Consider the following 15001-nt stretch of genomic DNA (forward strand, 5'->3'; position numbering starts at 1 on the left):
TCACTCTATTCTGTGCATGTGACAAATAACATTTGATTTGATTACGTTCCTAAAGAAAATAAAGTGCTTTTTACTCCATACTGACACCCAAAACTACTCGTTACGTTTTGAATGCTCAGGCAGTTCATACATTTATCGATAAAAATGCGTTGTTGTGTCAAAAAACACAAATACTGTGTTTGTAAACGATGTCTTAGTGTTGGAGCCCCTGGTTGTCCGTAAATTTTTATAAACAAGAAAATTGTGCCGTCTGGTTTGCTTAATATCAGGAATTTGATGCATAGCATTTAATTTTCCTTGGAATTTTTATTCAAGTATGACAATTGAGTACTTTTTCCACCACTGTGCATTTAAAACCAGATACTTTTAGAATTGAACTCAGTCTGTTATGTACTGATTTAATTTATATGTAAATAAATGATTTGGAAATTACAAAATGTTCATTATTAAATGGATAAATAGAATGTGCATTTCTTGGGGTCTCCTAATTTGCGCAGCCGTCTAAGGCACGGCACAGCATCGCAGTGCTTGAGTTGTCACTATAGAGCCAGACTGTGTCACAACCGGCCGTGACCGGGATTCCCATAGGGCAACGCACAATTGACACAGCGTCTTCCGGGTTAGGGGAGGGCTTTACTTGGCTCATTGCGCTCTCGTGACTTCTTGTGGAGTCCTGCAGGCTGACCTAGTTCGTCAGTTGAACGGTGTTTCCTCTGACACATTGGTGCAGCTGGCTTCCGGGTTAAGCGGGCGGGAGTTAAGAAGTGCGGTCATCTTTCAGATGACGCATGACTCGACCTTCGCCTCTCCCGAGCCCGTTGGCGATGAGACAAGATCGCAATTGGATGTCACAAAATAGAATTCAAAAATTCATAATGTGATTTTAAAAAATTCTAACCTTGAATAATTGATTTAATTGAGTTAATTTGTGTTTCTAGTCGTCAAGATAAAGGTGACTGAAAATGTGTTGAGGTTCCGTGTTCCGAGAACATTTTGTTGACATGAAAAACATTCACTACCTCATGATTGTTACCATCAGTATTACTCCAACATGTCAGAGGAAACACAGGTACTGATTGTAAAAAAAAAGGATAAAACTAAATTGTTTATTCTGGCCAACAATGTCCTAAAAAAATATTTTCAAAATTAGCACAATGTTGTGTCTGACTTCTAAGTAGAGCCAATACTTTCCTCTGTGCAGACTGAGACTTGAATATGAGTATGTACATTATGAATGAATACTAGAATAGTAATTGTTTAAAAAATATATGTTTGTTTCTTTTCCCCGTCTAGATCAAATCACAATTTATTTAAAGTGCATTTAACAAAGTCACAACACACATTATAGAGACAAAATAAGACAGAAAGCAAAATCAAAATAATGTGAAAACAGAGAAATCTGTCTCTCTGTGGTTGATTTCTCTGTTTTCACTGTATTTGACCTGTCAGGTGGATGGAATATCTTGGCAAAGGATAAAATGTTTGTTTTTTATGACATTGTGGGCCAGAATAAACAATGTCGTGAATATTTTTCTAAACTGCGTTACCCACTCCAGTCAGCAGATGGCGTTCTGAGTTTCAGGTGAATGCTTCTAGCGTGACGTATAATCTAGTGGACGGGAAAGCACACTTCAACAACAATGCTGCTAATTTAACCACTTCGGTAGCTTGCTAGACAACAGAAAAGCGAAACACTGAAGCGCCTTAGCCCATTTTGGAAATAATAATCTGTGTTTTAAACACAATTCTGTTTACGTATCTAGTAACGTTAGTTCACTTAAACGTAACTGACAATTTGTTGAAATTGATAGTCAAATTAGCACTAAGCTAATGCTAACTAACTAACTAGCTAGCTAACATCCCCGACCATGAGCTCAGTAAGGTCCTCTGCTAAAGAAGAGGAGGTCTGTTGGACGGAGAAAGAAGCTCTGGGGCTGAACATTGTCGTAAAAGAGGAAGACGAGGATATTACCATGCAATCAGAGGAAGGGGCTTTCAAAACGATAAAAGAGGAGGAGGATGTTACAGTGAAAGAGGAGAAAGAAACGTTTGGGGTAAAAGAGGAAGAGTGGATAGAGGCTGTCACAGTGGAAGAGGAGGAGATGGATGCTTTCAGAGTTAAAAAGGAGGAAGAGGAGGAGGATATAATAGGGAAAAAAGAGGAAGAGCCATCTAGAGTGGAAGAGGAAGGAGGGGAGGAGGAGACTGAACAGGATCTGATGTTCACCAGTGAGTACAGCTGCTTTTGTCAAAATAAAAGTCCTGCAAGTGTGCCAAATGTGCACCAAAAAAAAGTAATAACTTTTATTTTGAAAGCAGAGAGAAAATGGGTCTGGAACGTTTGGAAAGTCCGTTTAATAATACGTTCCTTTAGCTATTTGTGTCTCAAATTTCTTCCGTTTGAAAGACCAATAAGTCCAGCTCACCAACTCAGTAAGTTCAAATGTAATTTTATTTCACTTCTGGCTTCTGACTGTTTTTGTGCAACGCAATTGCGAGCAACGCTAGTGTAAATACCTCAGCATTGGTAAAAGCAGCTACAGTGAGAACCATCTTTTAAAAACAGGGGCACAAACACTGAAGTTGTTGAACTAATCTGTCGTTTTGAAGAGTTCTTCAACTGAAGTTCTACACTTGAATATGTTGTTCAGTACTGTATTTAAAAAAATGTAAAGGCTCAATCTGCCATTGGAACGTGCTTTTATTTTGTTGACATTTACATTCAGGATGTGGCTGCGTTTCCAGATGCTCCTGGAAGCCTCTTACAGATAGCTAAACAACCAAATCTTCTGCTTCTACTCCACAGTAAAGTAAAGTGCAGTAAAGTAGAGTAGAGTCCAGTAAAGTAGAGTAGAGTGCAGTAAAGTAGAGTAGAGTGCAGTAAAGTAGAGTAAAGTGCAGTAAAGTAGAGTGCAGTAAAGTAGAGTAAAGTGGAGTAAAGTAGAGTAAAGTGGAGTAAAGTGCAGTACAGCAGTGTGCAGTAAAGTGCCGTAAAGTAGAGTGCCGTAAAGTAGAGTGCCGTAAAGTAGAGTGCCGAAAGGTAGAGTAAACTGCAGCTGGTTACAGCAAATGGAAATAAAAGGGAGGCTGGTTACAGCAAATGGAAAGGGGGGCTGGTTACAGCAAATGGAAATAAAGGCTGGGGGGCTGGTTACAGCAAATGGAAATAAAAGGCTGGGGGGGGCTACAGCTGAAATAAAAGGCTTGGGGGGGCTGGTTACAGCAAATGGAAAAAAAAGGCTGGTTACAGCAAATGGAAATAAAAGGGGGGAAATAAAAGGCTGGGGGGAAGGGCTGGTTACAGCAAATGGAAATAAAAGGCTGGGGGGCTGGTTACAGCAAATGGAAATAAAAGGGGGGGCTGGTTAGCAGCAAATGGAAATAAAAGGCTTGGGGGGCTGGTTACAGCAAATGGAAATAAAAGGCTTGGTTACAGCAAATGGGGGGGCTGTTACAGCAAATTACAGCAAATGGAAATAAAAGGCTTGGGGGGCTGGTTACAGCAAATGGAAATAAAAGGCTTGGGGGGCTGGTTACAGCAAATGGAAATAAAAGGCTGGGGGGCTGGTTACAGCAAATGGAAATAAAAGGCTGGGGGGCTGGTTACAGCAAATGGGGGGGGGCTGGTTACAGCAAATGGAAATAAAAGGCTGGGGGGCTGGGGGCAAATGGAAATAAAAGGCTTGGGGGGGGCTGGTTACAGCAAATGGAAATAAAAGGCTTGGGGGGGGGGGCTGGTTACAGCAAATGGAAATAAAAGGGGGGGGGGGCTGGTTACAGCAAATGGAAATAAAAGGCTGGGGGGGGCTGGTTACAGCAAATGGAAATAAAAGGCTGGGGGGCTGGTTACAGCAAATGGAAATAAAAGGCTTGGGGGGCTGGTTACAGCAAATGGAAATAAAAGGCTGGGGGGCTGGTTACAGCAAATGGAAATAAAAGGCTGGGGGGGGCTGGTGGCAGCAAATGGAAATAAAAGGCTGGGGGGCTGGTTACAGCAAATGGAAATAAAAGGCTGGGGGGCTGGTTACAGCAAATGGAAATAAAAGGCTGGGGGGCTGGTTACAGCAAATGGAAATAAAAGGCTGGGGGGCTGGTTACAGCAAATGGAAATAAAAGGCTGGGGGGCTGGTTACAGCAAATGGGGGGGGGCAAATGGGGGGCTGGTTACAGCAAATGGAAATAAAAGGCTGGGGGGGGCTGGTTACAGCAAATGGAAATAAAAGGCTTGGGGGGGTAACAGAGTGATAACTTTTAATCACTAAATAATTCATAAACACAATTGAATATCAGTTAAAACACTATACGTTATTGTTAGGTCTACTTTTACTTGTTACTTATGTGAACTTATATTGTCCACCGTCCTCAAAATATTTTAATGATCTGTTTGTTTTTTTAGTGACAAAATGACAAGGCACTGCCACTACTTTCTTAAAGCACTTTTCTAAACCTTCCTCTTTGGGCTGGATGTGTCACTATGTAGTTCATACATGCATCATTAATATCTTACCTCAATTAGCCACGGAAATCTCTAGTTTGAAAGTGACACTTTCTCTGGAAGTTGTGCTGCGCCATTTTCCCTACATCTTCCCCCTCGTGGGCCAGCCCCCGAGCAATTCAAGTTCAACAAATGAGCTTCAGTCCCTCGCCATATGAGTGACGGCTAGCAAGAGGCTCATCATGCGCCCACAGCAGAGCAGAGGGAGAGTAATGACGTGGTGCACAAATCTACATGTGACGTAGTACGCAATTTTCCAGGGACCACATTTGGATAGTGAGCACTACTTTCAGGGAAAAAAAGTATTCAAAAGTAAAGGAGAATCTCTTTAAACTTACAGAAGGAAAATAGAGTATCTGAAACTAAGTATAATAGTTGTCAGGGGAATTTACTTCAACATGATTCTGTTTTGATGCAGCCTGTTTCCAATCCCTTTTCAGACTGTTTCCAATCCCTTTCAGCCTGTTTCCAATCCCTTTTCAGACTGTTTCCAATCCCTTTTCAGCCTGTTTCCAATCCCTTTTCAGCCTGTTTCCAATCCCTTTTCAGACTGTTTCCAATCCCTTTTCAGACTGTTTCCAATCCCTTTTCAGACTGTTTCCAATCCCTTTTCAGACTGTTTCCAATCCCTTTTCAGACTGTTTCCAATCCCTTTTCAGACTGTTTCCAATCCCTTTTCAGACTGTTTCCAATCCCTTTTCAGACTGTTTCCAATCCCTTTTCAGACTGTTTCCAATCCCTTTTCAGACTGTTTCCAATCCCTTTTCAGACTGTTTCCAATCCCTTCTCAGACTGTTTCCCTTTTCAACTGTTTCCCCCTTTTCAGCCTGTTTCCAATCCCTTTTCCTGTTTTTCAGACTGTTTCCAATCCCTTTTCAGACTGTTTCCAATCCCTTTTCAGACTGTTTCCAATCCCTTTTCAGACTGTTTCCAATCCCTTTCAGACTGTTTCCAATCCCTTTCAGACTGTTTCCAATCCCTTTTCAGACAGTTTTTCCAATCCCTTTCCAATCAGACTGTTTCCAATCCCTTTCAGACTGTTTCCAATCCCTTCTCAGACTGTTTCCAATCCCTCAGACAGTTTCAGACTGTTTCCAATCCCTTTTCAGACTGTTTCCAATCCCTTTTCAGACTGTTTCCAATCCCTTTTCAGACTGTTTCCAATCCCTTTTCAGACAGTTTCCAATCCCTTTTCAGACTGTTTCCAATCCCTTTTCAGACTGTTTCCAATCCCTTTTCAGACTGTTTCCAATCCCTTCTCAGCCTGTTTCCAATCCCTTCTCAGCCTGTTTCCAATCCCCTTTCAGCCTATTTCCAATCCATTTTCAACCTGTTTCTAAAATCTTTTCAAACTAATTCTGGTAGATGTTTTATAAGACTGTTTGACCTGAAATGTTTGCTTATGCCACAAATGATTTGCATAACAACAGTGAAGTTCAATAGTGTTTTCAATTAGTGTTTATTCAGGTCTCTCTGTTTAAATAAACCCTCTGTTTGTCTTTGGCAGGAGAAAGATCAGACTCAGAGGAACCAGAGACGTCCAAACCAGCAAAACGACACGACTGCTCCCACTGCGGGAAGAATTTTACCAAGTTAGGAAACCTGAGAAGACATGAGAGGACACACACAGGAGAGAAGCCTCATCACTGCTCCCAGTGTGGGAAGAGTTTTACCCAGTTAGGGAACCTAAAAATACACGAGAGAACACACACAGGAGAGAAGCCTTACAAATGCTCTCAATGTGGAATGAGTTTTACCAAGTTAGGGTACCTGAAATCACATGAGAGAACACACACAGGAGAGAAGCCTTTCCACTGCTCACTGTGCGGGAAGAGTTTTACAGAGTTAGGCAACATGAAAAGGCACGAGCGGACACACACAGGCGAGAAGCCTCATCACTGCTGTCAGTGTGGAAAGACTTTTACAGAGTTAGGGAGCCTGAAAATACATAAGAGAATACACACAGGGGAGAAGCCTTACCGCTGCTCCCTGTGTGGAAAGCGTTTTACAGAGTTAAGCAACCTGAAAAAACATGAGAGGACACACACAGGAGATAAGCCTTTCCACTGCTCCCTGTGTGGAAAGAGTTTTACAGAGTTAGGGAGTCTAAAAATGCATAAGAGAATACACACGGGCGAGAAGCCTCATCACTGTTCTCAGTGCGGAAAGAGTTTTACAAAGTTAGGGAACCTGAAAATGCATGAGAGAATACACACAGGAGAGAAGCCTTACCAATGCTCCCTGTGCTTAAAGAGTTTTGCCTCATTAAGGCAATTGAAAGAACATGAAAGAATCCACACCATAGAGAAACGTTAGCAACGCTCCTAGTGTGAAATTATATATTTTTAACCTGTCAGTTTTAACCAGTCAGTTTTAACCAGTCAGTTTTAACCAGTCAGTATTAACCAGTCAGTTTTAACCAGTTAGTTTTAACCAGTTAGTTTTAACCAGTTAGTTTTAACCAGTTAGGGCACCTGAAAAAACCATGATGTAATACATACAGTGGAGATACCTTACCGCTGTTCCAGTGTAGAAACGAATATAGCACATCAAATAGACTTCAAGTTAATGACATTCTATTTTAAAGCTACAATGTGTAATGTTTTTGGGCAAACCTGATACACATTCACCTAGAAAAAACCCCACAAATAATGCTCCCACACTTGTCTCATATATTGTACCGCAAAATGTTGTGCTTTTGTTTATGCCACATGCAATCAAGTTGTATAAAATTGACCAAAAAATACATCTATGTTTTTTTCATTTCAAAATAATAACTGAATATGAAGCAGGCTATTGTCAGTGTGAATGTATCCGGGTAAAGAACGTCACGCTGCTTACTTAGCGATTACCACTTTCCCCTGATTAGACACATACCTGACTCGAACTCGGGACCTCTGCTTTACAAACACACGTGACCGTCCTCTATCTCTCAAACGTCTCTACTATTCGTGTCACTCAAAAGTTAGTAATCGAGTGTCGCGCGATTGGGACACTTACAACTGACGAGTAAGTTTCACACGTCTTCGATGTGCTCCATTCAGCCCCTCAAAACTTACAACAGCGACCACAGCGTTGAGCTGAGCACAACTGTACATCCGAGTCACTGTGAAGGACGTCACGTTGCTTACTTCAGGTTTGCCACAAGCTTCACGGAGACTGAAGATTCAGAGCGTAGCGCAGTGTTCCAATGTCGTTTCACGTCACAAAAGAGGCAACTCTTTGTAAACCAAATGCTGCTCCAGTTTCAACTGTTCTGCCTTATTATTATTCGACCATGCTGGTCATTTATGAACATTTGAACATCTTGGCCATGTTCTGTTATAATCTCCACCCGGCACAGCCAGAAGAGGACTGGCCACCCCACATAGCCTGGTTCCTCTCTAGGTTTTGGCCTTTCTAGGGAGTTTTTCCTAGCCACCGTGCTTCTACCTGCATTGCTTGCTGTTTGGGGTTTTAGGCTGGGTTTCTGTTCAGCACTTTGAGATATCAGCTGATGTACGAAGGGCTATATAAATACATTTGATTTGATTTAATATGTTCCGCTATTCTAAGCACTTTTTGTGCTCCCTGGAAATTTGAGACGGTGTCACTTTTGCCACATTGTTGATTCCTTGCCTTTTCTCGGTGATATAATGATATTCTATTTTAAAGCTACAACGTGTCACTTTTTGGGGGGCAAACCATTCCATTCACACAGAAATATGAGTTATAGATCTGTTAGTGTCATTGAAAGAAAGTCCAAGAAGCTGTAGATCTGTTCCATGTGTGCAATTTCTATGCTTCCCTGTTCTGAAGTTTAGTTTTTGTATCTTTTTAATTGGGAATCGAACCAGGGTGTCTGTAGTCCACCAGCTTCAAAACAGCTGAACATTATTTGGTTGTGTACAATATATTTCTATAGTGGTTTAGATGGTAAAATGATTCTCTACACAATGACTGCTTGTCATTGTGAAATTAGACTGAAATGAGGTGAACTACTAGAATTTAGGAGCCAGGAAAATGGTTGAGAGATTTCTGCATAGTACATCTTTAAGTTGATGTGTGGTACGAATACATTGAAGCAGCATATCAACTTGACATCGTTTTTTTTAGGTTCCACTGGGGAGTAGAATCATATTTTACCGGGGCTAATTATGTATACAACTCATTATTTCACATGGGGGAGATTTGCGAAGTTAAAAGACCAGCCTGCTTCCTGTCATCTAGCTGCTGTCAGAATAACCCACAGCCTACTGGCACAAAACCAGGTAAGAACAAAACATTCATTACATGTAACTATTATTTAAATATGCAGTTGGTTTTCTTTCAAATGAGCTTCCGGTGGTGAATTTCCGGTGGTGAATGATGGGCTTCCGGTGGTGAATGATGGGCTTCCGGTGGTGAATGATGGGCTTCCGGTGGTGAATGATGGGCTTCCGGTGGTGAATGATGGGCTTCCGGTGGTGAATGATGGGCTTCCGGTGGTGAATGATGGGCTTCCGGTGGTGAATGATGGGCTTCCGAGTGGTGAATGATGGGCTTCCGAGTGTCGCAGTGGAATAAGGCACTGCATCTCTGTCCTATCCGGTGTCCTGTGTGACTTTAAGTATGCTCTCTCTAATTCTCTCTTTCTTTCTTTGTCTCTCTCGGAGGACCTGAGCCCTAGGACCATGCCTCAGGACTACCTGACATGATGACTCCTTGCTGTCCCCAGTCCACCTGGCCGTGCTGCTGCCCCAGTTTCAACTGTTCTGCCTTCTTATTATTCGAACATGCTGGTCATTTATGAACATTTGAACATCTTGGCCATGTTCTGTTATAATCTCCACCCGGCACAGCCAGAAGAGGACTGGCCACCCCACATATCCTGGTTCCTCTCTAGGTTTCTTCCAAGATTTTGGCCTTTCTAGGGAGTTTTTCCTAGCCACCGTGCTTCTACACCTACAATTCTTGCTGTTTCTGGTTTTAAGCTGGGTTTCTGTACAGCACTTTGAGATATCAGCTGATGTACGAAGGGCTATATAAATACATTTGATTTGATTGTACATTTTTTACCCCTTTTTCTCCCCAATTCCGTGGTATCCAGTTAGTTAGTCTTGTCCCATCGCTGCAACTACCGTACCGCCTCGGTAGAGGCGAAGGTCGAGAGCCATGCGTCCTCCGAAACACGGCCCTGCCAAGCCACACTGCTTCTTGACACACTGCTCGCTTAACCCGGAAGCCAGCAGCACCAATGTGTCGGAGGAAACACATTACAACTGGCGCCCACAGGAGTCGCTAGAGCGCAATGGGACAAGGACATCCTGGCTGGCCAAACTCTCCCCTAACCCAGACGACGCTGGGCCAATTGTGCACCGACTCATTGGTCTCTCGGGGATCGAACCCAGGCTGTGTGCCCTCTTCACGACTTTGATTGAACCCAGAGGCGCTGTTGTGTCCTCTTCACGACTGTGTTGGTGTGTCCACCATCAGCTCCTTTGTCTTGCTGACGTTGAGGGAGAGATTGTTGTGCTGGCACCAATAGGCTGTCTCATCTTCATCGGTGATCAGGCCTACCACCGTCATGTCGTCGGCAAACTTAATGATGGTGTTGGAGTTGTACACAGCCACGCAGGCGTAGAGGAGGGGACTAAGCACGCACCCCTGAGGGGCCCCTGTGTTGAGGGTCAGCATGGTGGATGTATTGTTGCCTACCCTCACCACCTGGGGCCGGTCCGTCAGGAAGTCCAGGATCCAGTTGCAGAGGGAGGTATTCAGTCCCAGGGTCCTTAGCTTACCATATTTTTACTGTAGATATGCGGTATTTTTCTGCATATGCTTCTATTTTTCAACGCCAAACCTACTACAAGTGTGGCCAACGAGCTCTATTGTTATGTCATCTGACCTGTGTGATCAGCTGACAGTCACTCCTGTTTTCTCTTTGAGCTGTAGTCTAGAAACTTGCTTACAATGGGATTTGTGGGATTTTGCAGAGAATAAAAGACATATGCTAAAAAAAGATGTTTAAATTTGGAGCATTCGCTTATTATAAAGGTGTGTGGGGGGGGTATTTTATTTCCCTTTGAGTCTCCAAAAGTTGGCCCTGCTCCCAAAGTACCATTATCATGTCTCCTGTACTATGAGGAAATAGTGTGCTGGACCCACGGGTACACAAACATCCTTGACAAGTATAAAGCCATCACTCACCCCCACATTTTCGAATCAATAAGTTCACTTCTCTCTGTTCCAGGGAGCAACCAAAACAGAGAATTGTGAGGCGCTGGACAGAGGAGGCATACTCAATGCCTCAGGATTGCTTGGCGACAACTGATTGGAATATGTTCAAAGACTCATCCACCCAAGACTCATCCATCAACATTGAGGAATATACAGTATATATATTCTACAAACCTGCGGCACCCACAATATTTTTTGCTTTATAAAGACAATACGAAATATGGCCAATTATTTGACCTTGGAAAATGGTTTAAAACCCATATTTAATGCAAATGTTACAAATATAAATAATTGTTTAAGGTTTAGACAATTACTTATCATATATAATGAATAAATACAGGTCATTGACACCTTTCCACTATTACGTGTGGGACTTTTATTTAGAAAATCTTCCAAAATTCCGTGACCCGGAAGTACTTTTTCTGTGTTGCTAACGGGACGCTGATGTAGTTATCAACCACAGTAGCTTGCTAGCCAATATAGATAAAACGTTAAAGCTCATTAGACACTTTCGGTGTGTATTAGCCACTGTTTTAAACACACTTATGTCGTATAGCTAGCTAATTGTCGCATTTAATTTCATTTTACGTTGCTAGTAGTCAGCTAGCTCGCTGGTTAAATTAGCAGAAGCACTTGCCTTGTCATTAATGCTAACCAGCTAACGTTAGCTAACTAACATCCCGACCATGAGTTCACTAAGTTACTCTCCCACTGCCGAAGAAGAGGAGGTCTGCTGGACGGTGAAAGAGGAGAAGGAAGAGGAGGCTGTCACCGTCAAAAAAGAAGTAGCGGGTGAGGCTGTGACAGTGAAAGAAGAGGAAGAAGCTTTCCGAGTGAAACAGGAAGAAGCGAAAGAGCAGGACGCAGATGTTGGAGTGGAGGGGGAGATCACTGTCACATTGGACGAGGAAGACGTGTTTGGAGTGGACGAAGAGAAGACTGGAAATCTGATCAACACCAGTAAGTAGCATCTTAAAAACAGGGCCACAAACTCTGCAGTTGTTGAACTAATGTCTGTTTTTTTTTTTAAAGAGCACTTTACACTTGAATATGTTGTTCTGTACTTTAGTAATTGTTAAAGCTATAAAGAGTGGTGGTCAACCAACAAAACGTTATTGGATTAAATGCTTTACATGACATTTTTCCGAATCTCTTTCTGTAGTGCTTTGCTCAGTCTCTACTCTTATACTCGACAACCCATGAGCAAATTATATATATATTTTTTTTAAACATGTTTTGAAGCGCTACAATCATTAGTGTTTTTATAATCTCAATGGTGTCATTAGGTCCTTCATATTTTAGCTATAAGGTTTAGATAGACTGATCTGATTTAAAATATCTACGATACCACATCATATAACCAGTTATTACAACCAACTCGTGTCTGATTTGAAATATCTACGATACCACATCATATAACCAGTTATTACAACCAACTCGTGTCTGATTTGAAATATCTACGATACCACATCATATAACCAGTTATTACAACCAACTCTACGATACCACATCATATAACCAGTTATTACAACCAACTCGTGTCTGATTTGAAAATGATGAAGAAAATCGAATCGACGATTATTTTTGATCGGGATTAAATGTTGTAAAAGGAACTGGGCCACCAGTTATTTAATTGAAGCAAACAAGGAACGACGGCTGTTCTTAGGTGTGTTGCGAAGCGGAGTGCCGGGGAAACAGCCCTAAACACCGTGTTGTTCATTTACAGGTTCTAGTAAAATGGTTATTATTATGATCTTGCATGTCTATGTTTCTTCTTCCAGTGGAGATACAGTTGATAAATTAGCTGGCTGGGCTGTGGGACAGTGGAGATACAGTTGATGAATTACCTGGCTGGGCTGTGGGACAGTGGAGATACAGTTGATAAATTACCTGGCTGGGCTGTGGGACAGTGGAGATACAGTTGATGAATTACCTGGCTGGGCTGTGGGACAGTGGAGATACAGTTGATGAATTACCTGGCTGGGCTGTGGGACAGTGGATGTACATGGATAATTCAAATGGAACTGTTATTTATTATCATAAAAATAACTAGCACTTGTCAACCAATCAGCACCCAGGATCCAAACTATACTGAAGGATCTAGTCTGGATTAAACCTCATAGGAAGACAGTTTAATCATGTGGAGATTTTTATTTAGGTCTCGCTGTTTAACCAAATACTCTTGTTTTTTTCTTTGACAGGAGCGATATCAGACTGTCACTCTGACAGAGGAAAGAGTCCTTCAGGGGAACCCGATCCAGAGACGTCCAAACCAGTGAGGAGACACCACTGCTCCCAGTGTGGAAAGAGATTTTCCAGGTTAAAGCACCTGAAAGAACATAAGAGAACGCACACAGGGGAGAAGCCTTATCATTGCTCCCAGTGTGGAATGGGTTTTGGACACTTGGGGTATCTAAAAGTGCATGAAAGAACACACTCTGTAGAGAGGCCTTTTCAATGCTCTCAGTGTGGCCAGAGATTTATCCAGGCATCACATCTGAAAGAGCATGAGAGAACACACACGGGTGATAAGCCTTTCCAATGTTCTCAGTGTAAAAAGAGTTATACCAAATTAGGGAACCTGAAAATGCATGCGAGAATACACACCGGAGAGAAGCCTTTCCACTGCTCCCTGTGTGAAAAGCGTTTTACCTATTTAGGGATACTGAAAAAGCATGAAATGACGCACACACGAGAGAAACCTTTCCAATGTTCCCAATGTGGGAAGAGTTTGACAGAACACACACAGGAGGGGAGAAGACCTAACGTTGTTAAGACCAGTTAAGGCCCCGGAATAACCACCTCCAAAATGATTAACACCCTTGATAAAGATGTGTTCAAGATCGATAATACAAGTACTGAGCTGAATATTGTATGCTGAAATTGTGTTTTTATATTATAGAAGAAAAATATTTTGTTTAACAAGTGAAAAAAACGTTAACTTTCATTTATTGGCACCTCGTAAAGATTCTTGTTCATTAAATAAATAAAATAAAATCTACGTTAACATTGTGATGGGAAATTTCTCTCTCTGTGTATCAGATTGTATGTTTAGAATAATGCTGCTCTGTTATTACATGTCTTGGTTTGGTTCATGCGAGTGACTGACTGATTGTACACACTGATTGTAGATGGGAGTAAACCATAAGAAATGTAGCAATACGGCCCAGAACATTGTTCTGTGGGACAAAAGGAGTATCTCAACCCCGTGAGGTATCAGTCAGTCACATGCAGGAACCAACGTTAATAATGTAAATTATGCTTATATAACTTGTTTGTGTAGCAGTATATAAGGACTGAAAGGGGAACGCCCTTTTCATCAAGCTTGGATTGAGTTTGTGAACCTCTCCAGGCCGTGATAATAAAGAGTGATTTGTTTAAAATTTTACTTCAAGCGTTCCTGGTGTTGAATTTCCACCACAACATTAAAACTTTTTTTTAGTTCATGTCTTCCTGTGTCACTGGGGTATAAAAGTTATGTAAAAATTAATCTGCCATCACATTGACATGTGAGTCATTTAGCAGACTCTTATCGAGAGCCACTTACAGTAGTGAGTCATTTAGCAGACTCTCTTATCCAGAGCCTCTACAGTTGTGAGTCATTTAGCAGATGCTCATATCCAGAGCCACTTACAGTAGTGAGTCATTTAGCAGACTCTCTTATCCAGAGCCTCTACAGTTGTGAGTCATTTAGCAGATGCTCATATCCAGAGCCACTTACAGTAGTGAGTCATTTAGCAGACTCTCTTATCCAGAGCCTCTACAGTAGTGAGTCATTTAGCAGATGCTCATATCCAGAGCCACTTACAGTAGTGAGTCATTTAGCAGATGCTCATATCCAGAGCCACTTACAGTAGTGAGTCATTTAGCAGACTCTCTTATCCAGAGCCTCTACAGTAGGGAGTCATTTAGCAGATGCTCATATCCAGAGCCACTTACAGTAGTGAGTCATTTAGCAGACTCTCTTATCCAGAGCCTCTACAGTAGTGAGTCATTTAGCAGATGCTCATATCCAGAGCCATTTAGTAGTGAGTGCATGGGGAAGGGCAAACAACTCACAAATGAAAAGAGACACGGTTGTTGATCTTCATAAATCAGGTAATGTGCAAAAAAAAAACAATAGCTAGGGCAATGATGAAGACATTTAAAACCACTGGAACAGAGGTAAAGTTGTCTGATAGAGGACACAAGTGTATCTTATCTCCAGAGGAGGATGGTTCAGGAAGGGCCACAGTTGGAAAATTCTAGAACTTGGTCATCTTGGAGTCACCAAGTCTCTGAATCTCCAATTAGAATTAGAATTCCAGA

At 41.9% G+C, this 15001-nt stretch overlaps 2 protein-coding genes across 2 annotated transcripts; both read left to right on the plus strand.

The window, feature by feature from the left end:
- The first annotated feature begins 1602 nt into the window (after positions 1-1602).
- On the plus strand, positions 1603-7578 carry LOC112239567 (zinc finger protein 239-like). The gene is made up of 2 exons (XM_024408008.2): positions 1603-2229; positions 6003-7578. The coding sequence occupies exons 1-2, from the start codon at positions 1869-1871 to the stop codon at positions 6809-6811; spliced, it is 1170 nt and encodes a 389-aa protein (XP_024263776.2). The 5' UTR covers positions 1603-1868; the 3' UTR covers positions 6812-7578.
- Positions 7579-11095: 3517 nt separating this feature from the next.
- Positions 11096-14081, plus strand: LOC121845360 (gastrula zinc finger protein XlCGF17.1-like). Its single transcript, XM_042316566.1, has 2 exons — positions 11096-11653; positions 12895-14081. Exons 1-2 carry the CDS (start codon positions 11380-11382, stop codon positions 13476-13478), a joined length of 858 nt encoding a protein of 285 aa, XP_042172500.1. The 5' UTR covers positions 11096-11379; the 3' UTR covers positions 13479-14081.
- Positions 14082-15001: the final 920 nt, after the last annotated feature.

This window comes from Oncorhynchus tshawytscha, unplaced genomic scaffold (genome assembly GCF_018296145.1).
Source record: "Oncorhynchus tshawytscha isolate Ot180627B unplaced genomic scaffold, Otsh_v2.0 Un_contig_540_pilon_pilon, whole genome shotgun sequence".
In the NCBI taxonomy this organism is placed as follows: domain Eukaryota; kingdom Metazoa; phylum Chordata; class Actinopteri; order Salmoniformes; family Salmonidae; genus Oncorhynchus; species Oncorhynchus tshawytscha.

Bases quoted from the DNA above. Each gene is read 5' to 3' on its own strand.
- LOC112239567 (XM_024408008.2), top strand. From the start codon at position 1,869: ATGAGCTCAGTAAGGTCCTCTGCTAAAGAAGAGGAGGTCTGTTGGACG. The intron at 2,230-6,002 runs GTGAGTACAGCT...TGTCTTTGGCAG, and splicing joins ACAGGATCTGATGTTCACCA to GAGAAAGATCAGACTCAGAG.
- LOC121845360 (XM_042316566.1), top strand. From the start codon at position 11,380: ATGAGTTCACTAAGTTACTCTCCCACTGCCGAAGAAGAGGAGGTCTGC. The intron at 11,654-12,894 runs GTAAGTAGCATC...TTTCTTTGACAG, and splicing joins TGGAAATCTGATCAACACCA to GAGCGATATCAGACTGTCAC.